Below are 24821 nucleotides of genomic sequence, written 5' to 3'. Positions count from 1 at the left end.
CCAGGATCTGGGTCTTAGAAAGAAGGTTAGGGCGTGTTTTCTTTGGATTTGTTGTGGAATGTTACTTTCAGCTGTAACTTCTTGTTATATGTAGCCAGTCAACAGTTCAAAGAGCCTACCAGAACCATCAGGAGGAGTGTGTGAGGGGAACACTCTCGAACGCCAGTCTATCTTGAAGTAATTCAGTCTAGATTTATTTTTTTCTCTTTTTGAGATGGAGTCTCACTCGTCGCCGAGGCTGGATACAGTGACACAATCTCAGCTCACTGCAACTTCTGCTTCCCGAGTTCAAGTGATTCTTCTGCCTCAGCCTCCCTAGTAGCTGGGATTACAGGTGACTGCCACCACACCTGGCTAACGTAATTTTTGTATTTTTAGTAGAGACAGGGTTTCACCATGTTGACCAGGCAAGTCCTGAACTCCTGACCTCAGGTGATCTGCCTGCCTTGGCCTCCCAACGTGCTGGGATTACAGGAGTGAGCCACCATGCCCAGCCAAAATTTCTATTAACTCAGTTATTCAATTCAATTATTAACTTAATTCCCCTCCAATCTCTCCATGCCTTACTTCACATGTAGTAGGCTGGTTATGGTGTGCACTCAGGGATGGTGATCTTTGTGTTTACTGTCCAGTTCATTGTCCTGTACATTCTATAATCTGAAATCAAAATACTGTTCTTGGTTGCAAACAAGAAATTGATTCTAGCTAACTTTATTTTTTTTTCTATTTTTTCTTAGATTTTTAAATTATTAAAAAAAGTTTGTGGGTACATAGTAGGTGTATATATTTATGGGGTACACGAGATGTTTTGATACAGGCATTCAATGTGAAATAAGCACCTCATGGAGAATGGTATATCCATCCCCTCAAGCACTTATCCTTCAAGTTACAAACAATCTAATTACATTCTTTGTTATTTCAAACTATACGATTAAGTTATTATTGACTATAGTCACCCTGTTGTGCTATCAAATAGTAGGTCTTATTTATGCTTTCTATTTTTTCGTACCCATTAACTATTCCCACCTCTCCCCCAAGCCTCCACTATCCTTCCAAGTCTCTGGTAATCATGCTTCTGCGCTCTCTGTCTGTGAGTTTAATGGACTTGATTTTTAGATCCCACAAATTAGTGAGAACATGTAATATTTGTCTTTCTGTGCCTAGCTTATTTCACTTAACATAATGACCTCCAGTTCCATCCACATTGCTGCAAATGACTGGATCTCATCCTTTTTATGGCAGAATAATACTCCATTGTGTATATGTACCATTCATATGTTGAATGTTGTACCATCTTTATCCATTCATATGTTGATGGATACTTAGGCTGCTTCCAAATCTTGGCTATTATGAACAGTGCTGCAACAAACATGGGAGTGCAGATATCTTGTCGATATACTGATTGCCTTTCTTTCGGGTATATACCCAACAGTAGGATTGCTGGATCATATGGTAGTTCAATTTTTAGTTTTTTGAGGAACCTACAAGCTGTTGTCCATAGTGGTTGTGATTCTGGCTAACTTTAGCAGAAAAATCATCCATTTGAAGAATATTTGCAAGGCTGCAGTGAGCCGTAATTGCTCCACTGCTCCACTGCACCACTGCACTCCATGGCTGACAAAGCAAGGCTCTGCCACAAAAAAAATTAAAAATAAAATAAAAAATGAAGGATGTTGGGTAGCTTGCAGATTTGAATGGAAGCCTGGAGAACAAGGCTTGGAATTATGGCAGGAGCAGAAGAATGTGGCAAGCTAAATAATACAGCCAAGGTCATACCCCAGAAAATGTCCACTTAGGACTTTACTAATGGAGCTGGTCATGATTGCTGCTGAACACCAACCCCAGTCATGACTTCTGTGATAACCTGCTGCTGCCCCTGTGTTTTGTGTCTCTTGCTGTCTGGCACACACGTGTCGTTTGAGGTATCTGGGATAACTGCTAGGTTTTCAGCACCTTTCTGCATGGTGTCTTCAATGTCATTAACTACAGTTGGCCCTCTGTATCCACGGGTTCTGCATTCACGAATTCAACAAACTGTGGATTGAAAATATGTCAGAAAAATAAACAATAGAAAATAACAATACAACAATAAAAGTACAAATAAAAAACCAATACAGTTAAACAACTATTTACATAGCATCTACATTGTATTAGGTATTATAAGTAGTCTAGAGATGATTTAAAGTATGCAGGAACATATGAGTTGATTGTATGCAAATAGTATGCTGTTTTGTAGAAGGGACTTGAGTATCTGCAGATTTCCCAATGTCCATGTCTGCTAAATGGCCACAAGGACCTTTGAGAAGGGCTAGGCAACAGACTCATGAACTATACTTACGATGTTACTGCAGATATATATAAGCATTCTTTATGTTGTTCTTCACTTTTAAGTTGATCTTAAAAACATAGTAAACTAGAACCATTACATCTGAAACACTCAGTCCCAATTATTTGTGTGGATTGACTGTCATTTCCATTTATCTTCAGTTTTCTTTTCAAGTAGTTCCCAAATAGCCTCATAAAGAAGTAAAGTGAATGAGATGAAATTAATTTTAATAACATTTTAATCTAATATACTCAAAATATTATCATTACAACATATAGTAAGTATAAGTAACTATTGAAGAGATATTTTACATGTTTTTTCATACTGAGTCTTCAGTGTCCAGTGTGTATTTTACATTTACAGCACATCCCTATTCACACTCAACGCATTTCAAGGGTGCAATCCCCACATATGACTGGCGGCTACTATATTGGATAGGGCAGGGCTAAATTATGGTACTGGATTCCAAGAGCTGGCCATGAATTCTTCAGTAAATAGTTTTGGACTGTTCTCAGATCTTCACCTGGAAGGAGAAATACAGAAATAGAATAAATCAAACTTGTCTAAAGTGTATTTTCATTATGCGCTTTTTATAAAGTATATCCACAGTAAACATAAAAAAAGAATTTGTGGCTCAAAGACTACACCTACTCTTTTTAGAAATCCAAGTAGCAGCCAACAATTATTAGGGAGGGGCAAAATTATGGAAATTGAAAGGAAGGCTGTATCTTTAGTTAGGATTGGTTGAGAGGAAAATCAATAGCAATTTAGCAATACTGAAAGGAAGTTGGTTGAAATAGTACATTTAAAAAATGGTCATGATAAATTATCCATAATAGCCAATGAAATCTTTTTCCATGTAAGACCTTTCAGAATGGTAATTGTTGAAAGGAAAGAATTACAAGATTATTTTCTGATTGGGCATACCAATGCCTTTTTTTCTTTAAACTAGTTTCATTGTCTTCTATGGAATGAAGGCATTGCCACGGAGATTAAGGTGCTCTCTTCTTTCATGCTATCTGTTGCCAGAGTTTTATCCTGCTTCAAGCCACAGTCATCTGTGACTTCAGTTGTCATCCACATGGTTAATGAGCCAAGTCAATGTGCTACCTTGAACTTGAAAAAAGTCTATCAGTAACTTAGTTTATTATAACAGGCAAAAAAACAAAACAAAACAAAACAAAACAAAACAAAACCATGTTTATATGATGCCATTGCATATAGAAGATGCATAAATATTTACTAGGCATTTGGACTTTGGGATCAGACTTATTAAGAGCTCATATGAGATTGATACTGTTTTTTATTTTGCCTAAACATTTTATCAGGGAAAATTTCATATATGTGCAAAATTAGAATAAGATAATTAACCTCCATGTAACCTTTAGTCTAGCTTCAACAATTTTAACTGGTAGCTAATTTCTTTTTTATCTGTAACTCTATCCCCATTTACCTGAAAGTAGAATTTTAGAATCATTGACAATCTATAAGTAATTTCAGTATCCTTAATAAAATACTACATCACACCAACAATTTAAGAATCTTAATGTCATCAAACATTAAATGTTTGTATTTCTGAAATTATCTTTTTAAAAATAATAGGCTTGTTTGAGTCAGGATGCAATCAAGATGTACATGTTGCCTTTGGTTGATAGGCTTGTCTCTTAATCAACAGACCTCCTCCTTCTCCCCTTTCCCCCTTGTAATATATTTTTGTTCATTTGTTTTGGTGTTTGTTTTTGAGACAGGGTCTCACTCTGTCATCCAGGCTGGAGTGCAGTGGCGCGAACATGGCTCACTGCAGCTTCAACCTCCTGGGTTTAAGCCATCCTCTGAGTTCTGCCTCCTGAATAGCTGGGACTGTAGGCATATACAACCATGCCTGGCTACATTTTTTTATTTTCTGTAGAGATAAGGTCTCATTATGTTGCCCAGGCTGGTCTCCAACTCCTGGACTGTCTCGGCCTCCCACAGTGCTGGGATTACTGGTGTAAGCCACCTCACCCAGTCCCCTTGTAATATATTTTTTGAGAGAATTAGGTAATTTGTTCTTAGAATTTCTCACAGTTCAGATTTTGCTGGTTGCATCCCGGTGATACTGGTATCATGTGCCTCTATTTCCTGCATTTCTTGTATAATTATAATAATAAGTAAACTGAGAAACAGGCCGGGTGCAGTGGCTCATGCCTGTAATCCCAGCACTTTGGGAGGTCAAGGTGGGTGGATCACGAGATCAGGAGTTCAAGACCAGACTGGCCAATATGTTGAAACCCTGTCTCTACTAAAAATACAAAAATTAGCCAAGCATGGTGGCACTCACCTGTAATGCCAGCTGCTTGGGAAGCTGAGGCAGAAGAATTGCTTGAACCTGGGAGGCAGAGGTTGCAGTGAGCTGAGGTCATGCCATTGCACTCCAGCCTGGGCAACAGAGTGAGAATCCATCTCTAATAGTAGTAGTAATAATAAAAATAATAATAATAATAATACTGAGAAACTCAACCAGATTTATATTGATTTATTTATTTTTTGCTAGAAATATTTCATAGATGCTGTTGTGTGCGTTCCTTTAGAAACACATACTGTCTAGCCGTCTCTCTTTTTGTGATATTAACATTGGTGAACATGTTTGTGCATTATTAGCTTGGACCATCCATCCATTATAAAGTTCCCCATCAAATTTTCAGCTAATGGGTTTAGCAGCCATTGATGATGATTGCTTTGATCCATCATTTCAGTAGGATCACAAAAATTCTAAAACTGTCATTCTTTCTTAATTTATTACCTGGAATATTTTGACATAGAAAAACTTGCCTTTATCAACAATTTGGCTACTTTGAGGTACAGTTGCTAAAACAAAGGATTAATCTTTGATTTTTTCCTTATTTAATAGTTTGGTTGGTTGGTTCCCTGAGGTATCCTCCAAAGGTAAATAATGTTTTGGGGTATTTTTTAAAGTATTATTATAATTTCTGGATTTAAACATATTAAATGTATTTTAATCCATTCTATCTATTACTGTTTTTGATGCCTCACTCTGGCTATTTGGAAGCCTCTTTAAGTTGGCACTGAGTCCTTTTAACATGACTGCAGTGGATTTTGACAGCTTCCTTGCTTTCTGTAGTGCCAAGATGTTCTAGGCTCATCTTACATTTCTCTGCTCCAGATCTTGACTCCAGATCTTGAATCAGCCATTTCTACAAGGTTTCTAGAGGTGAATAAATGCTTTTAGAGACAGCACCTGGGCATCTCGAGTTTTAAGTTTTAGGAATTTTTAATCTGGAGTTTGTATTAGTTACGGAAACTCTAATGAAAGTAGCCATAATCTCAGTGGCTTAATGTAATTCAAGTTCATCTTCACCTAATAATATGGTTAGGCTTTGTATCCCCACCCAGATCTCACCTTGAATTGTAATCCCCAGGTGTTTAGGGAGAAACCTGGCAGGAGGTGATTGGACCATGGGGGCAATTTTGCCCCATGCTGTTCTCGTGAGAGTGAGTGAGTTCTCACAAGATCTGATGGCTGTATAAGTGTTTGATAGTTCCTCCTACACATGCTTTCTTCTCTCTCCTGCTGCCATGTGAAAAAAGTCCTTGCTTTCCCTTCCCCTTCCACCATGATTGTAAGTTTCCAAGGCCTCCCCAGCCATGCAAAACTGTGAGTCAATTAAGCATCTTTCCTTTATAAATTACCCAGTCTTGGGTATTTCTGTATAGCAGTTTGAAAATGGACTAATACACCTAATATATTGGCAGACAGTCTTCCATGCAGTGATTTGCAGACCCAGAAGCCTTTTATCTTACAGCTACCATAACCCCTAGTGGCTCAGAATCCTGTCCTTTCAGTGGAAAAATACAAAAAGGAAAGTGGACAGATACCTACTTTTTAACTACTTTGTTCTGGAGGTGATACATGCAATTTCTACTTTTTATTAGTGAGAATTAGTCATGTGGTCCCACCTCAAAGCAACATGGTACTAAATGTAGCCCCTGGCTACAATATCTACAGTATAGATATTGCACATTGTATAGAATACACATTGTACGATATATTGTAGAAGCAGAGCACACATCTTGGTTGGATGTCAAGCTGTCTCTGCCAGAGACCAGGTCTTCTGTCACTGCAAATCGTGTGCCCTCCCCTACTCCTCCAGAGTCAATCCAAAGTCTTAGATGGTTACTGCATCTGGCTCAAGGTATACTATCTTCCATCACATTGAATAAATATATAGTGGTGGGGTAAAGACAGGTAACCACAATAAAACTGCCATTTGGAAAAATGAAGGTGAGCCATAGCTATCCCTAGTCCATAGAAATTTTGGGCTACTGTTGGGTATACAGTATGAGGTGCTTCTGCTCTGACATTGAATAAAATTTCTTGATTAGGCTCAAATTCTACCCTCTGAGAGCAATTCGCTCCTGATTGCTCTCTGTAGCCCTTGTCACTACTCTGGAAAATTCTTTCTCATCCATTTTCATCCATGTTCACATTTAAAGTGATTATTGAAGACTGTACCATCTTTGAAATCTATACATCTCTTGCATTCTGCTTCCTACCTTTGCAAGTTTGAAGGTAACTTTGGAAATTCTAAGTTTTTTTTCCCCCTTTTTAACACTCAAAATGTCAAAGTCTTTTTTTTGAGATGGAGTTTTACTCTTGTCACCCAGGCTGGAGTGCAATGGTGTAACCTCAGCTCACTGCAACCTCTGCTTCCTGGGTTCAAGCAATTCTCCCGAGCAATTCAACCCTTAGCCTCCTGAGTAGCTGGGATTACAGGTACCTCCCACCACGCCCAGCTAATTTTTGAATCTTTACTAGAGACGGGGTTTCACCATGTCAGGCAGGCTGGTCTTGAACTCCTGACCTCAGGTGATCCACCCACCTTGGCCTCCCAAAGTGCTGGGATTACAGGCGTGAGCCACTGCACGCAGCTTAGTAATACAATTCTTCACCTCGGTACACGTCTAATCTATATCCTTCCAGTTAATTCCATTTGCCAATAACCTCACCCAAAGGTCTGTCAGGGTATAACTACCAAACCTTATTGTTTCCTTTACTTCCTAATTCCCTTGGCTATATCTCTCATCTAGAGGCAGCTATTATATATTACCTGAAGTGATAGGGAGAAGGGCATATTCTTAATCTGACCTTTGTTCCAGGACTAAATCTCAATGGGTTTTATCCTTCAAAGTGTTCTCAGTATCCTATCTTACTGTCTGGGGTCTTTGGGGGCACTCAGCCTTTTCACTTCTGCAAGTCCCCAAATTTCTTAATGTTCTCTATCCTATACTTAAACTTTCTCATAATTTTTGCCTAAGCTCATCTCTTGCTTCCAAAACTTTCCCAAATGTTGACAATAACAACCAATATACATAAAACTTACAGGCACAGCAAGCATGCAGTCTGCCTTTCAAGTTACTGCAGGCCAGGTTTACCAAGTGTTTCACCACCTGTGTACATCAAGACTCTAACTCTCCAGCATGCAACATCAATTTCCTTGCTGCCCGACTGCTAGGCCAATTTTAGATATTTGTTAGGCAGGATCTCGCTTGAAGGTACTAATTTCAGTATTTGTTAGGGTAATGCTGGCTGCTGTATTAGGGACTGTCACAGGATCAGAAAATTTTAGAACAAAAACCGGACTTTAGAGATCCTGAGGTACATCCAATGCCCCTTCATTTTAGGAATCGGAAGCCACATGGGAAAAGGCTGTGATTTGTCCAGAGCCACAGAGTGACCTTGAGGCAGTACATCTACCAGTCCCACTGGGCTTTGGTGACCTTGGCCTCTTCAGCCCTTTGCTCAGCTCTGGCACATACTAGAGACTTAATGAATATTCGTCAAACTGGATTGAGAATGTGTAGGTCTAACTATATGAAGACATCATTGAGTTTCAGACTAAAAGAGAAGAAGGAAGGAAAATTCAGGAAACAATTGCAACTTCAGTAGAAATGCCTCAGGAGAGGTGTAGATTAGAGGAACTACATGGCTTTGTTATGTGTATTTTGTACTCTTTCATGCTTTTCATTTTTTTGTTGTTGTTTTCATTAGGAGATGGGGTCTTGCTCTATTGCCCAGGTTGAAGTGCGGTGGTGCAATCATAGCTCGTTGCAGCCTCAAACTCCTGGCTCAAGTGATCCTCTAGCCTCAGCCTTCTGAGTAGCTGGGACTACTGGCACTTGCCACCATACCTGGCTAATTTTAGTTTTTTTTGGTGAAGACAGAGTCTTTCTTTGTTGCCTCGGCTGGCCTTGAACCCCTGGCTTCAAGCAATCCTTTGCCTTGGCCTCCCAAAGTGCTGGAATTACAGCCATGAGCCACTACACCCAGACTCATGCTTATTGTTCCTTCCATAATCAAAATGCTAAGGACATTTTGATGACATAGTTTTGACACCAGATAGCTATTCTGATGTCATCTTAATAATAAGCCATTTACTATTTAGCTTAAAAACAACCAAGTAATTGGTCCAGCATATGGACCTCTTAACCGTAATTCCCAATCTTCCTTTCACCTACCTCTGAAATTCTGGTGAAAAGTGGAGGTAGAGAGAGGTGGTCATAATTAGGATAGATGGGCTAAGGTTAAGGAAAGGGATGGTTTAAGATAATAAGAACCATCATCTTTTAAAAAATGACACATAATCATACATATTTTGGGGGTACAATGTGATGGTTCCATATATGTGTAAATTGTGTAAAGATCAAATTAGGAAAGCTAACATATCATCACCTTAAACATCACTTCTTTATGATAAGAACATTTAAAAAACCTCTCTGTAAGCTATATTGAAATATATAATACATTGTTCTTAGCTCTAATCATCATACTATGCAATAAACCACCAGAACTTATTACTTCTATCTAACTATAGCTTTATACCATTGGCCAATCTCTCACTATCCCCCTTCCCTCTTTTCTTCGCTATCCCTGGTAACCACTATTCTACTCTCTACTTCTATGAGAGTAACTTTTTAGATTCTACATATGAGTGAGATCTCACAGTATTTTTCTTTCTGTGCCTGGCTTATTTTACTTCAGGTAATGTTCTCCAGGTTCATCCACATTGCTGCAAATGACAAGATTTCAATTTTTTAAATGGCTGAATAGTATTCCATTGTGCATGTGTACCACAGTTTATCCATTTATCTGCTGATGGATACTTAGGCTGATTCCATATCTTGACTATTGTGAATAGTGCTGCAATGAGCTAGGAGTGCAGATATCTCTTCAACATACTGAATTTATATCCTTTGGATATTTACCCAGTAGTGGGATTGTTGGATCACATGGCAGTCTTATTTTTAATTTTTTGGGAACTTCCATATTGTTCCTTCCTTAATGGCTGTTCTAATTTAGAGTCCTACCAGCACTCTTTTCTCCATATTTTCACTAACACTTGTTTCTTTTGCTATTCTGATAGTAGCCACTCTGATGGAGTGAGGTAATAAGATCAAACAAAAAGCTTCTACACAGCAAGGGAAAAAGTCAACAGACAAAATGACAGCCTACAGAATGGGAAAATATATTTGCAAACTATACATCTGAAAAAGGGCTAATATCCAAAATATAGAAAGAATCAATATATTTATATTTTATATAATATATTGTATTAAAAAAATATATTTTAGGAATCTGAAGCTAACATGAGAAAAGGCTGCGGCTTGTCCAGAGCCACAGAGTGACCTTGAGGCCGTACATCTGCCTCAAGTCCCACTGGGCCTTGGTGACCTTGGCCTCTTCAGCCCTTTGCTCAGCTCTGGCACATATTAGAGGCATAATGAATATTGGTCAAACTGGATTGGGAATGTGTACAAATCTAATTATAGGGGGGCATCACTGAGTTTCAGACAAAAAGAGAGGAAGGAAGGAAAATTCAGGAAACAACTGGAACTTCAGTAGAAATGCCTCAGAAAGATGTACTGCCTCAGATGGATGTACTGCCTCAAGGTCACTTGGTGGTTCTGGACAAGCTGCAGCCTTTTCTTTATTATTATTATTATTAGTAGTAGTAGTAGTATACTTTAAGTTCTGGGATACATGCACAGAACATGAAGGTTTGTTACATAAGTATACACGTGCCATGGTGGTTTGCTGCACCTATCAACCCGTCATCTACATTAGGTATTTCTCCTAATGCTGTCCCTTCCCTAGCCCCCCAACTCCTGACAGACCCCAGTGTGTGATGTTCCTCTCCCTGTGTCCATGTGTTCTCATTGTTGAACTCCCACTTATGAGTGAGAACATGCTGTGTTTGGTTTTCTGTTCCTGTGTTAGTTTGCTGAGAATGATGGTTTCCAGCTTCATCCATGTCCCTGCAAAGGACATGAACTCATCCTTTTTTTGTGGCCGCATAGTATTCCATAGTGTATATGTGCCACATTTTCTTTATCCACTCTATCATTGATAGGCATTTGGGTTGGTTCCAAGTCTTTGCTATTGTGAATAGTAAGCTGCAGTCTTTTCTCATGTTGGCTTTCCAATTCCTAAAATATATTCCAACAACTCAACAGCACAAAAGCAAATAACCTGATTAAAAAATGGGCAAAATGGCTGGGCACTGTGGCTCACGCCTGTAATCCCAGCACTTTGGGAGGCCGAGGCGGGTGGATCACAAGGTCAGGAGTTCAAGACCAGCCTGGCCAAGATAATGAAACCCCATCTCTGCTAAAAGCAAAAAACAAAACAAAACAAAATGAAAATTAGCCAGGCTTGTTGGCAGGCACCTGTAATCCCAGCTACTCGGGAAGCTGAGGCAGGAGAATCACTTGAACCCGGGTGGCAAAGCTTGTAGTGAGCTGAGATCACGCCGCTGCACTCCAGCCTGGGTGACAAAGCGAGACTCTGTCTAAAAAAAAAAAAAAAAAAAAAAAAAGGGCCAAATACCTGGATAGGCAGTTTTCAAAAGCAGACATACATACAAATGTCAAACAGATGTGTGTAAAGATGCTTGGTACCCCTAATCATCAGATATATGCACATTATGAATGACCTTTATATTTTGGTGGTGTGTGAGAAGTGGCCTGCTGAGCTTTCTATGTCAATACTGTCTCTCACACCACATCAAATTGTAAAATTGGGCTTCAGTTTTTAGATAGAATAACACTTTCCGTGTAGGACAATGTCCAGCATGACACAAAACTCTGTAACTCCGTTACTTGTCAGTTCGTTAATTCAGATGGTATTTATAATGCACCTCGTCTGTACCAGGCCCTGAGCTGGCACCTGAGATATACATATCAGTTGATATAAGCTTTGTGCCAGGAGCTTACAGGCTATGCATGTTTATTAAGTCTCAGAATATTGTACTGAACCAGAATATTGCTAGCATTTTCAAAGATGGTAAAAGTTTGCCTGGACCTAGATGTGACCCTCTTTGCCTACTCTGTCTTCTCCTTTATAGGCAGAGAAGGCAAGCTTGTAGTTCATTTCTTTCATAATTTTTCCCACCCTTCAAGCCTGAAAAATGCCTGGACAGCGGTGCTATGCCAGATTCCCTCCTTAGGTGTTCTTTTCAGTTATTTGGGGACATTTTCAGTTTCTGAGTGAGCATATCTTCCGTTTGTAAGTCAAAGTCAGTATAAAAGTTGGGTTTGTTTTAGTGAAAAAGAAATTTTATATACTATGTTACAAGAATTAAATAATAAAGAATACCTGTATACTGAGGTTAATTATTTGGAGAGATTTCTTAATAACTTTGGAGGATTTTGTATAATCCCAGAGGATAAATAAATTTTCATACAGAATCATATAATGATTAATTATCTCAAGCTAACTTTAATTTACATGGAAAATTCTGATTTTAAAATTCTTTTGTAGAGGAAGTTAGAAAAAGGCAAAATTGGAATATGTTTATAATAGCAGTGGTAGGTTTGAGTTAGCTAAATACGGTATACCAAAGAAACCATGGTGTTTATATGCTGGCTGTCATCTGAATAGGAATTTATAGAAACTTATTTAGATATCACCTGTGGCTCTCCAATCACTTATTCATTTCTCACTTTGATTTAGAATAGAGGCTGTGTGTCCTTTTGTCCTCTGTTTCTTAGACCTAATAATAAGTCCATCCTCATTGATTATCTTGATAAACTGAGCATAGTCATGAAAATAAAATTTACAAAATAGGAAATAAGTAATGAAAGTTAGTAGCAAATGTGAAGAATATGAAGAAATATAAAGAGTGTTCTATCAGCCAAAGAAATGCAAATTAAAACATAGCATAATATTGGAATATGGAGAGTTGGGAAGCTGCTATGTTGGATGGATATTTGATAATAAAGAACTCCAGTGGAGCTGTATCTGTCCAATTTGGTAAGTATGACAAAAGAGTGTTGCTAACTTAAGTTGATGAGGTTATAAGCAAACACACATCCTTATACCTCATTGAGGAATGTTTAGATTGATAATGAATGGTAAACTCCAGAGGAAATGTCATTTTCACTGCTGATTCTTACAGAATTTTCTGAATCATTTTACCATGTCTTAAATGTATGAATCATATTTGTGTGTCAAAACCATCAATATTACAAATAATTAAAGGATAATTATAAAAGGATTGACATTGTCCTGCAGTCCCTCACTTTAAGAGGAATATGTGTTCTCAGTTATTTGGTTGGAGAAACCTGGGTCAAGGACCATGACAAATCCAGAAGACTGTATGACAATCAGTATAAACTTATTTTAAAATTAAGGATGTTACCTTAACTTTATAATTATGACTTCCAACTAATGTGAGGGTTAATAATGACATGATGAAAATATCATTGGCTAGAACCTGGTCCTGGTTTTAATGTCAGTATCATTTTTGATCATGGCGCTGAGGCAATATTTTGATGTCACAGGTGAGGGTACAAGTAAGGCAGGAGCATCTTAGAACAGCTTGCATAATCTTCATTCCACAAACTCCCCACTTCAATAGCTCATTCCTCTTTCATTGTATTTTCTCCTATTCTCCTTTTTTATTTTATTTTATTTTTTTGTGTGTGTGACTAGAAAAATCTTTTTTATTCTTTTTTTTTCTTTTTTCTTTAAATTGAGACAGAGTCTCACTCTGTTGCTAGGCTAGAGGGCAGTGGCACAATCTCAGCTCACTGCAACCTCCGCCTCCCAGGTTCAAGCGATTCTCCTGCCTCAGCCTCCAGAGTAGCTGGGACTACAGGTGCGTGCCACCATGCCCAGCAAATTTTTGTATTTTTAGTAGAGACGGGGTTTCACCATGTTGGCCAAGATGGTCTCGATCTCTTGACTTTGTGATCCGCCCACCTCAGTCTCCCAAAGTGCTGGGATTACAGGCATGAGCACCCGGCCAGAAAAATCTTTTAAGCTCATTTTTTTTCTCCTGTTCCTTGAATAAATTATGCCAACAATTATTAAGCAAAACCAAATAAAAGGTAGGAGATAGCCAGACATACTCATCATTATATCGTGTTGGTCTTAGGCAAGGTACCATCAAGGTTAGGATAAAGTTTTAAGATACTAGGAAATATCATTTACGTTAAAATTTTAAGAAATCTAATTCCTTTTCTAATACCTTTTATTTTAGGAGATGAACAAATAAGGGTCTTGATAGTTCTATGTTGTTGGAATATGGAGAGTTGGGAAGCTGCTATGTTGGATGGATATTTGATAATAAAGAACTCCAGTGGAGCTGTATCTGTCCATCTTTTGTATGACTTTTCCACAGCAGTAAAAGAAAGCCAAGCAGAAATACTGACCCCATTTCACCATGGACTCAAATATAAGCAGCCGTAGTTCTTAGTCATTTTAATATGAGCATTGTTGGAGATTACCTTTTACAAAACAAGGTTTTGTATCATCATGGTTCTTTTAAAATCATTTAGGATCTTTATTATTATGAAGTAAAACACATGGATTTAGGGAAGATCAAAGGAATGGCTCATCGGTTCCTCATCTCACAAAAGAATGTATATCTGCCATGTAAATATCACCGGGCCTCTAGAGAAAATTGTTAGCCTAGTGAAAGAAAATTACACTGCTCAAAAAACCATACCAATGAAAATGCAAAGGTTCAAGGAAGTAAATAAACAAAAAGCAAACCATGCATTTACCAGCTATGTCTCTTTGAACATTCTGTCTCTCCCTACTTTACTAATGTATTTTTATTATATCATTGTATTTTAATGGGGATATGGCTGAATAACCAAGAAAGAAAGAAAACTTGGAACAAAACTGGAAAATCCTGTTATGGACCTGGTTGAAGGGTTCAATGCATTGTCAAAAATGAATCTAGTGTATCAAAACCATACTGTCACAAATAATGTTGCTTACAGTTAAACTAGGTTTACAAAATTCTATCTTAATTTACAAATGATCATTAGGTATGGCAAAAATCATTGTAGATATTTGAGGATGGGTTGAAAATTGCAACTCAATTCACAATCTCATTTCTGCTTCACCTTACGCCCCATACCTACCTGAATTTCCAGTTGCTGTAAGAAGGTGGACCAATGTCACTGTGACCATTTTTCATGAAGACTCAAAGAAGGCTAGAAGCCTAATATGTAAAGCAGGTTTCTTCAGATGCTTTCATCACATTAAAAATACGAAGACATTTTATAAAACATAATGACTTTTATACATACATGTGTTAGTCTGTTTTCATGCTGCTGATAAAGACACACCTGAGACTAGGTAATTTATAAAGAAAAAGAGGTTTAATGGACTCACAGTTCCACATGGCTGGGGAGGCCTCGCAATCATGGTTGAAGGAGAAAGGCACATCTTACATGGTGGCAAACAAGAGAGAGTAACAGAACTTTTGCAGGGAAACTCCCTTTATAAAACCATCAGATCTCATGAGACTTACTCACTATCATAAAAAAAAGCACAGGAAAGACCTGCCCCCATGATTCATTACTTCCCACCCATCCCCCCCACAACAGGTGGGAATTGTGGGAGCTACTAAGATTCAAGGTGAGATTTGAGTGGGGAGACAGCCAAACCATATCAGTACAATTATACTCTGATGCTTTAGTATTTGTAAATCTTTTCTATGGCCTAGAAGTTTAGTGCCCCAGGAACATCACTTGAGATAGTAGACAAGCAGGAGAATGAAAGAGTACTGGTGGTAGTGGTGGAACTAACTTCAAGACCATCCTTAGCCTAAGGCAATGCCAGCTCTATGGGAAGAATGGCCACCTAGTTCCTCTCACTCTCTTTATCCTGTTCCCTTCTCTGATGGCATTTGCACTAAGTAGTACAAAGTAAATACCAAAACCCCACAGTGAAGTTTTCATGAAATGCACCTGATGGAGCTTAGTTATTTTTTTTTTTCAAATTGAAGGTAAATGCATAACTATTAAGGACAAATTTGTTTACTATTGAATATCATCTCACATTTCACTGCTAATTTGGCATTCTCTGGGAGATACTGGTGGAGTGCAAAGAAAGCTCTTCAGAGCAGTTGGTAGAATTGTTTCTGGTCCCAGCTATGCTGTGCACTGGCTAGGTGACTCAGGGAAACCCTTGCCACAAGTGGAGGAAGAGGGCACAGCATCTTAGTGTTTCACTCGGCTCTAAAGATTCCTTTGTTTTCAGAAAAACAGCTTATTTGACTGTGGATTTGTCTTTCACTTTTACAAGTATTTTAAACATCGAGGAATGGTATCAAAGGAATGCTGTTAGTAAGATTTAGTAACTATTTTAGCTTGCCAACTAGCAGTGTAAATTACAGTAAGTGCCTGACGTCCTAACCTTAAAAATAAAATTAGCCTATTCATATAGGCATTTCTGCTGAACTTCAATGGAAGGTTGTTGCTTCATTTTGTTTTACCTTTAATATGACATACCTTCATGTCAGTCAAACAATCATATTCAGTGTTAGTGTTTTCAAGTGAATTTTATGCAGAAGATAGCTTAAAAAATGTGCTTCCTAATAACCCCAACCCTGTTATTTCTCCTATGGCAAGTTACTTTATGTTTTAAAAATAGATCTGTTCTACGAGACTTCAGTTGGCCCTGGTTGGTGTCCTCTTATGCGAGTTATTTAATTTAAAAATAGAACAGTCTCAGATCTGTATCAACCAGTTTATGATGACTTCTATCAGGAGTGAACTCTAAGTAGGCAGTGAATTCTGTGGAGTAAAGTGTGGGAACATTATAATCCAGTCGTGTTTTCCTCTTTGGTGAACTAATAGAGCTTTGCATCCAAATTGATATTTTTCGTGTATTCAGCTTATGTTTTTTCTTAGGTTAAATTTAACTTCCCCAAGAGCTGCGGGAATTTTATAATTTAGGTGGAAAAGAGATTACCGCTGCAAACTAGTTAACATTTAACATTTTTGAAACAAGTAATCACCCCTAGACTGTTTTTAGGTCAATCAAATTACTCTTTTACACAGAGCAATTTTAATTTAAAATGCACTGGTACACCTTTGGGCATATTAAAACAATCATTATTTCTTTGAATGCATATTTCTAGAGTAGAGATGTAGAGAAACATCATTAAGTAATAATACTTTTTCTATTAAAGGTAAGTTGTTTTAATTTTCAACCTTGAAATGAAATTTGTCCTATTTTATAAAGTGAAAATATGTTTTTACATTGTTAGAAATTAAATTACCATTGATTTTGTCATGATTTAAGGCCTTAACTCTAACATAGGAGCTCTTTTTGCCTTACATAGTTTCAGAGATGTAATTATTTGTTTCTTTTAAAAAGTCTGGAACTTATCAAGTTACAGAAAATGGACATAAAACATGTTATATGCCACATAGTTTTATTATTAAATTATAACTTTAAATGATACATTTTGCTATCTAAATAATTTGACATATTTTAAACATATTTTTCAAAATTGGATTTTCTGTCAGACCTGATTAAACAACGTGACATCTTGAAATATTATTCAAAGTTACGAGTTCCTCATCAGGAAGAATAATTCCTTCTTAAAATGATCTTTTGTAGAATTTTGCCACATAATCCAGTCTTTAAAGGTGCTGTTTTTTTCCCATCCAACCAGCAGAGAGCACTTTAGCTTGTAATATGAACCTTACATATACAAATGAATACAGCCAAGATCATGCTTTATCAAAGAAATGGGCAAACAACTACATTAAGTCACAGGTTCATTCATTTCCTGCCAATTCATGTTTATTTGGTCAATTTCCTAAATTTTGCATTAATTTAAACACACGTTTATAGTTTACAAATAATTTTATGATGACATTTTCTTCAAACATGTTCTTGTGCTATGCCCTTGGCCAGACATATCATGTTAATTGTATTTTGTATATTTTATAATCCCAATTAACTTGTAAATTTTTATGTAAATGAACTAAATTTAATCCCAATTTTTGTACCCCCTCAGTTGTTTTTGTTTGTTTTCTGTTTTTAAAGAAAGAGACCCATGTTCTTCTGAGAGTCAGTAAATAGTTGTTGACAAAGGCATTTTTTGGGAGGTAAATCCTACTGCCTGGAATCTGCTATAGACAAATTATTTTAGGTGGATGTACTATCTCAGTTGCTTGCCTAGTGAAGAATGTCAAGATTTAGGTCGGAAAGTCGAAATTGAATCCATCTGCTTAGACTCTTCAGCTTATGAAGAATTTGTATAAAGCACCTTCCTCATCCTCATCCCTCAAAAGACACACAGCTAATAAACAAGGTTCACCTGATTGAAGTCAATGAGCGGTAGAAGCAGTAAAGGTATTGCCTGCTCCCCAGATTTCCGTATGTTTTGAAGATGAGCAAGGGTTGAATCACTGAAGAACTTGAAAGATTTATTTTGCCATCTTGAGATGTTCTACCTTTTATATTGCATGACAAGAGGAATGTTACTGAATAGTGGCAGAAAATGGAAACTGTGGTTAAATAGCAGTTCAGTATCTGAGCAGAAATATGGAACATGGGGATTAGATGCCTAACACCATTCAGAATTCTGGCCATCCCAGACTTACTGAGAAGTGCATTATTATAATTAATGCGCACATCTCAAATAGAAAGTAGCTCAAATAGCTGCCCTATGGTTGGTAAAATCCACGTGGCTCTCTGAGCATGTCACTTGAATCCCTATGCTTGGCCTGCTCAGCCCTGGGTAAAGCATCTAAGCATCCCTCTAAATCATGTTTTTCTCTGGGACTGGTGTTTCAGGTGTAGGAGAAGGAATCTTGGTTGAATATGGACACAAACCTACTTTACATGATAGGCAAAAAATGGTGACGATTTCAGCCTAAAGAGATCTGTTCTTTTGGTTTAATATTTTAGCATCATGTCCTCAAACCATTTTTAAGTCCCCCCACACATACCACTGAAAAATTAGCCCTCTGCGACTTGCTTTTTCCTGTATGGCTGTGTTTTACATTCATTTGAATCCCATTTCTCCTGACAAAAAAGTTAATATTCATTTGAATGCCATGTCTCCCGAATAAAAATGTTAGTGTGTAGAACTAGTATGATTTATTCCTGGCTCCCAGCCCCTAGGAATGGACCTGAACCCGCTCTCCCCTTCTTTCTCCCTTTCCACTTGTTACCCCACTCCCACCCTCTACCCGTGTCAGTTATCTGCTCAAAGTGCTCTGTTTTCATCTTAGTGGTTGTCTGTGGTGGCTCCTAGAACCTTATTTTTTCCTGAATCAGAATGTATCTGGCATGCTTCTAAAGATGCTTAAATGACAGCTCATAATAGTAATTTGGCTGTGTTTAAATGGATGGAAGGCGTGGTGAGGGGGTTTCCACCCAGGTGTGAAATATCCCAGATACTCAGAAAATATCCAGATTCCTGGGGCTCAGGATGGCGTGCAGCGGGGAGTGTGGGCACAGTGTGTGGCCAGGGCAGCTGGGGAGTGTGTAATGTGATCTGAGACGCACTGCCCTAAACACAGTCAAGAAGCACAGAATGTTTCTGCCACAGAGACAGCAGCTTTGCTCTTAGTATTTCCTGAATATTCTGGAGGGTTTCTTGTTGGTTGGTTGGTTGGCTAGTATATTCATGGAAGGAAACCAATGATTAAATATGAATCATGGCAAATTGGGTATGGGGCTTTCCGTCATTAACCCTGCATTAGAAATCCTTAGGTGAAGATTGGCATCTTTTTGCATGTCACATTAAAAAAAAAGTAATCACGGAGAAAATGTAGCCTGTGATGTGACTTCTCCAGTAGTGGTAGGTCTCTTTTATTGTTTGAATCATTGAGTGTTTTTTTACAAACCAAGTAACCTGATCTTTTATCACTCTCCCGACTGCCTCCTCCGGTATGCCCTGATGCATTCAACACATGTGTTAGTATGAGAGGCTAGCAGCACGGAGAGCAATTTACATTCAGCTTCCCAGCCTGCTTGAAGCAGCAAATCAGCCCCTGGGAAGGCTTCGGAGACTTGTCAGCAGTCTGTAGCTTATTTCTGTGTGTGTGAGGGTGTGTGTGTGTGTGTGTGTGTGTGTCTCTCTCTCTCTCTCTCTCTCACCATTTCCAGGCTCAAATCACTGTGGAGGAACAAGCAACAAAGTCTTGTCAGGACCTTATCTCAGGGTAACGATTAGTTAAAAATGAAAGGCTAAAATATTGATTTTCTTTAGAAGAATAATTGACTGTTTGATGCAGAGAACACCCAGTTTCTTCCTGAGGAAAGCTGAACAGGGCTACATTAGCAGTCCGTGTCTCTCTGACAGCAGCAGGGGCTGGGTTTAAGCAGCGGCTGCTTTGCCTGGGGAGCACCCGTAAATGGACTTTGGTCTCAATGCTTTGACTCTTTGTCGTGGTTTTGGATGTTGGAATACCGGCGGTGATCTGTCTTTTATAAACACACCTGATTTAAAGGAAAGATGAGTGAAGAACCAAAGGAGAAAAATGCAAAACCTGCTCATAGGAAAAGGAAAGGAAAAAAGGTAAGAAATGAATAAGCAACATGTTCTCTTCATTGTTCTCTGGCTCTGGGGAGGAAGTGATCTTTAGGCTGAATTTTTAAGAGATTGGCTTTAGATTTTTAAGAAGCTGCTAGAATCTGAATGCTTTTGTTTTTCCAGTCTATTAATGGGTGTGTTCTGTCTTGGAGGAAAATCATCACAACTCGGATACATTGCTAAAATATTTAAACAGTTAAATACAGTCATTTAGATTTCACTGAAGTGGTGTGTTTTTCATAGTGATATTCAGGCTTATTAAGTAAACACATGTCCTAATTATGTGGGTGGGTGTGTTTTTTTCTCCTTTAAATTTTACAGAATGCTCGTTAATCAACAGGGTACAATTACTAATGAATATTATTATGGTATAGATGTTTAGCTTGAACATATATTTTAGGGAAACTTAGAGAAACCTGTACTTATACTTTAAAATTACAGCATGGAGGTGAACTCCATTTTAATTATTGATCACTTTATGGCTGACAGATCTCAGGTTTGCTTTCTACCCTGCAGTCGTACAGCCAGATGCCCAGTTTGTCTATTATAATCCATAAAATTAATTTTGTTTTCCATGTAAATTGAGGAATCATCAATATATTAATAGATGATTATGGTAAACCTGTAGATTCATTTTGGTTTTCTTGAATGTGTATATCCTCAAAGGTGCTCCTAACTTTTTAATACATTTTGCAGTGGGGAAAAAAGATGATTCCCTAGATCTGTCATTTGGTTTTAATCCATTGTGGTTTATAAATTGTCTTGGTTTTAGGGTGTGCCACCAATGGAAAAGACAGTTGTGCATCTGTAACAAAGAAAAACAAATATCTAAAATAGGATTATAGCTCATAGATATTTAAGGAGAATGTGTGCTGTATTTAAAAATCTATAGTCAAAATCTTCAGATATAATATTTTAATTACTAGGACTCATGTATAATTTTACCTCTTTAAAATGCTTCCTTGGCCCAATGTAATGTATGCTCAGACAGTGGACACATACAGAATGGTGGCTATAGTAGAGAAGATAAAGATTTCAGCTCCTCGTGGAATATATCAGGCATTTAAAAAATATTCATAGTCTGTTTATTATTAATTAAAAGATTAATTCGAATATGATGTTCTTAAGGGACCTACTACCAGCAGACTGTTCTAAGGTCACGTCTATGTACATGACAACATTCTAGGGCAGTGGTTCAACGTCTTCCAGATAGTGAATCTGTGCAGACTGGTTTTAAGTCAGCCTTGACTTCTTGTACATTGCCTTGGCAGGGGTTGATGATGTTGCAAAGGTGTTAGTCTGATCTCCCAAGGGAGCAGGTCTCAGCTGCACAGCACAAATGATTTGTTTAATGCCTAGCATAGTGGCGCTGGTCTCAAAAAAAAAAAAAAAAAATGTCAGGTTTGCTCATGTTTATGAGATATGGCTTTAAGTGTCTTGACAGGCTCCACCATGATTCTGAACACGGAGTGTCATAGAGAGCCGAGACAGACACATGAACCACGACAGTGCAATCCAGATTAGAGTGAGCAGTGGCTGGATTCATTGTAAATCATTGAGCTTTTATGTGGAATCCTTTAACATAGGCTTTTTTTCCCTCCTCTCTCTACCTTGAAATTTTCCCAGCTGTGTTCCATGTCTCCTCATATGAGGTTATCCTGCTCAGAGCACAGTATGAAGTCAATTGCTTTGAGCCCTTCTTCCTTCATTCCACACTCTCCCAACTGATACTAGGGCACTCTTAATGAAAACTTTGATCATCATCCACTGCCTAGTACCTTCTAAACTGCTGACTGCCTGCTCAGTGAATACCAAATTCCTGACCATAGGGCCTGAAGCTCTCCACAGTCTAACCTGTACCCACATTTCAGGTTTTTTCCCCCTCATCATACTTCATTCACATCTAACTCTATCCAGACCAGGGTTTTTACCAGTCCCTGAATTAAATCATTCTTCTGATGCTTGTTCTTTGTCCATTGAGAACGCATTTCTGTGCCAGCCCACTGGGTGACATCCTATCCATCTTTGAAGGTCAAACCCAGATCTTGCCCTCTTCTTGAAATCTCTTTATTCACTCTAGTTGGAAGTTAGTCTTCTGGATGAACACAGCACCTTATACTCTCTGGACACTTAACACATTCTGCTTCTTTTTCAAGCTATCAGATAGCTGCTTTATTCTCTTGACCACATTGAACCTTCTGATATTTTCCTCCAGAAGCACTCAGCATGCTTCCTTGTATGCAGTTGACACTAAATAAATGTCCCATTGAATTATCTCTACCAGCTTACTGACCAGAGTTTACTAAGAATTTTCAGTGCTAGAGCAGATATCTTTCAAAGGAGTAGGCCTTTTCTCCCCATATTTTCTGGAAAAGGGATACAATATTTTGTTCCTGAAAAATATGTATACATATTTATATATCTTTTTATTCTGAAGCAAATATTCCAGAAGTTTTCTGGGTGCTCCAGATGACCTATACTGAAGCAGGGTGTGGTCAAATAAAAGCATTTCAGGTGGGAAATATACGCAACCTGCCAAACTCTGTGGGAACAAGCTCCCCAAGCATTCAAAATACTTCCTAGTGACATATGGAATTATTTTAATACAACATTTAGTGTGACATCATTTTCTGTAAAAGAATCTATCTTAAAATGGCCTTTAAAATTATGTGTTGGTGTTGAGTGTTTTCAGAAAAACAGATCACATGCTTAGGGCATTTGGGTATAAAGTCTCTCTTGAGACATTTAATATTGAGTCATCAAGATAAATGTGATAGAATCATATTATTCCTCTGTTAGCATATAATATTTTTGTATTTTGATCAGGAATATAATGATTCAAGTTGGTGTTAGGAAATGCTTTTTCTAATAATTTCTGTATTTTGTTCTGGAATGTGAAGAGGATATCTATGTATATCCATATTCTGTAGCTGTTTATCTCTCTTTATGCTAGTTATGAAAGAAGGATTTGCTTGAAGAGACCTGGGTGCTCTTCTAGTCTTGCTTGTAACTTGATATCTTGTCTTGAATAGATTAATTAAACTCTCTTTTTCTACAAAATGGGGATCATGTGCCTGAGGTAGCTGCCAGGATACTAGGAAAGTAAAATAGAAATAATCAATAAGACCATATTTTTAAAAGAGTTTTTAAAACGATAACACCTAACCTCGCAGTGGTCATCATAGTGGAATTTCAACTTGATGTAGAGTAACTGATCCTACAGAAGAGATAACACAGGAGAACATATTGCCCCTTCTGATATTATACTGCAGAAGTGCTTATTTTAACTAGCCACCAAGGATAAAATGTAGGAAGTAACACTTAAAGATTTTATTTCTTTAGCATCTGTATTAGCTTGGGCTACCATTTAAAAAAAATACAATAGACTAGGTGGCTTAAACAACACAAATTTATTTTCTCACAGTTCTGGAGAATGAAAGACTGAGATTAGGATGTTAGCATGGTTAGGTCCTGGTGGGGACACTCTTCCCAGCTTGCTGATGACCATCTTCTTGCTATGTGCTCACATGGCCTTTCCTCAGTGTGTATCTGTGGAAGGAGAGGCATCTTTTCTTCTTCTTTTACGGCTACCAATCCTATCATATTAGGACCTCATCCTTATTACCTTATTTAACCTTAACTATCTCCTAAAATCCCTGTCTACACATACAGTCACATTGGGCGTTAGAATTTTAACGTATGAATTTGGGGGGTTGAGGGGAGACACAATTTTATCCATAGCAGCATCCAAAGAAGGGTGTATTATCCAGGTTCACAACTTAGGTGTGCTTAATAAATCATGTGATATTGATTGAAATTATATTAATTCAATTCACTTAGCAGATGCTGTGTAGGGGACAGCCTTCAATTACTGACTAGAGCCAGCTACAGGCATACCTCAGAGATATGGTAGGCTTGATTCCAGACCACCGCAGTAAAGTGAATATCACAACTAAGCAAGTCATGCACATTTTTTTGTTTCCCAGTGCATGTAAAACTTATGTTTGCACTATGCTATAGTCTATTAAGTATAGTCTATTAAGTATGTGTTTTTTTACGTCTAAAAAGGCAATGCACATACCTGAACCTTCTGCGAGTCTTAATCTTTTTGCTTGTGGAAGTTCTTTTTTTGATGTCGATGGCTGTTGATGGGTGGTGGTTGCCAAAGGTTGGGGTGGCTATGGCAATTCCTTAAAATAAGACAACAGTGAAATTTGCCACATTGACAAACTCTTCCTTTCATGAAAGATCTCTCTGTAACATGCAATGCTATTTGATAACATTACTCGCAGTAGAACTTCCTTCAAAATTGAAGTCAATCTCAACATCACCACTGCTTTATCAACTAAGTTTATGTAATACTCTAAATCTTTTGTTGTCATTTCAACAATGTTCATAGTGTCTTCACCCAAGAGTAGATTCCATCTCAAGAAACCACTTTCTTTGATCGTCCATAAGAAGTAACTCCTTATCCATTCAAGTTTCATCTTGAGGTTGCCACAATTCAGTCATGTCTTCAGGTTCTAGTTCTCTTGCTATTTCCACCACATCTGCAGTTATTAATACTTCCTCCATTGAAGTCTTGAGCCCACAAAGTTGTCCATGAGGATTGGAGTCAACCTCTTCCAGGCTCCTGTTAA

General features: G+C 37.9%; 1 protein-coding gene across 4 annotated transcripts in view; it reads left to right on the top strand.

The window, feature by feature from the left end:
* Nucleotides 1–24821, top strand: part of ANK3 (ankyrin 3) — a 704392-nt gene that overhangs the window by 138581 nt on the left and 540990 nt on the right. Inside the window, exon 1 of one of the 4 annotated variants that reach the window (XM_031652636.1) lies at nt 17690–20166. The exons of 2 other annotated variants lie outside the window; for them this stretch is intronic. In XM_031652636.1, coding sequence (XP_031508496.1) covers nt 20104–20166 — 63 coding nt within the window. In that variant the 5' untranslated portion in view covers nt 17690–20103. Of the gene's footprint in view, nt 1–17689; nt 20167–24821 lie in introns of those variants that run through there. One more of the 4 variants, XM_017963059.2, reaches the window with a different exon arrangement.

The sequence above is a fragment of the Papio anubis genome, chromosome 11 (assembly GCF_008728515.1).
Source record: "Papio anubis isolate 15944 chromosome 11, Panubis1.0, whole genome shotgun sequence".
In the NCBI taxonomy this organism is placed as follows: Eukaryota; Metazoa; Chordata; class Mammalia; order Primates; family Cercopithecidae; genus Papio; species Papio anubis.
This window is presented reverse-complemented; position numbering and strand designations above follow the sequence as displayed.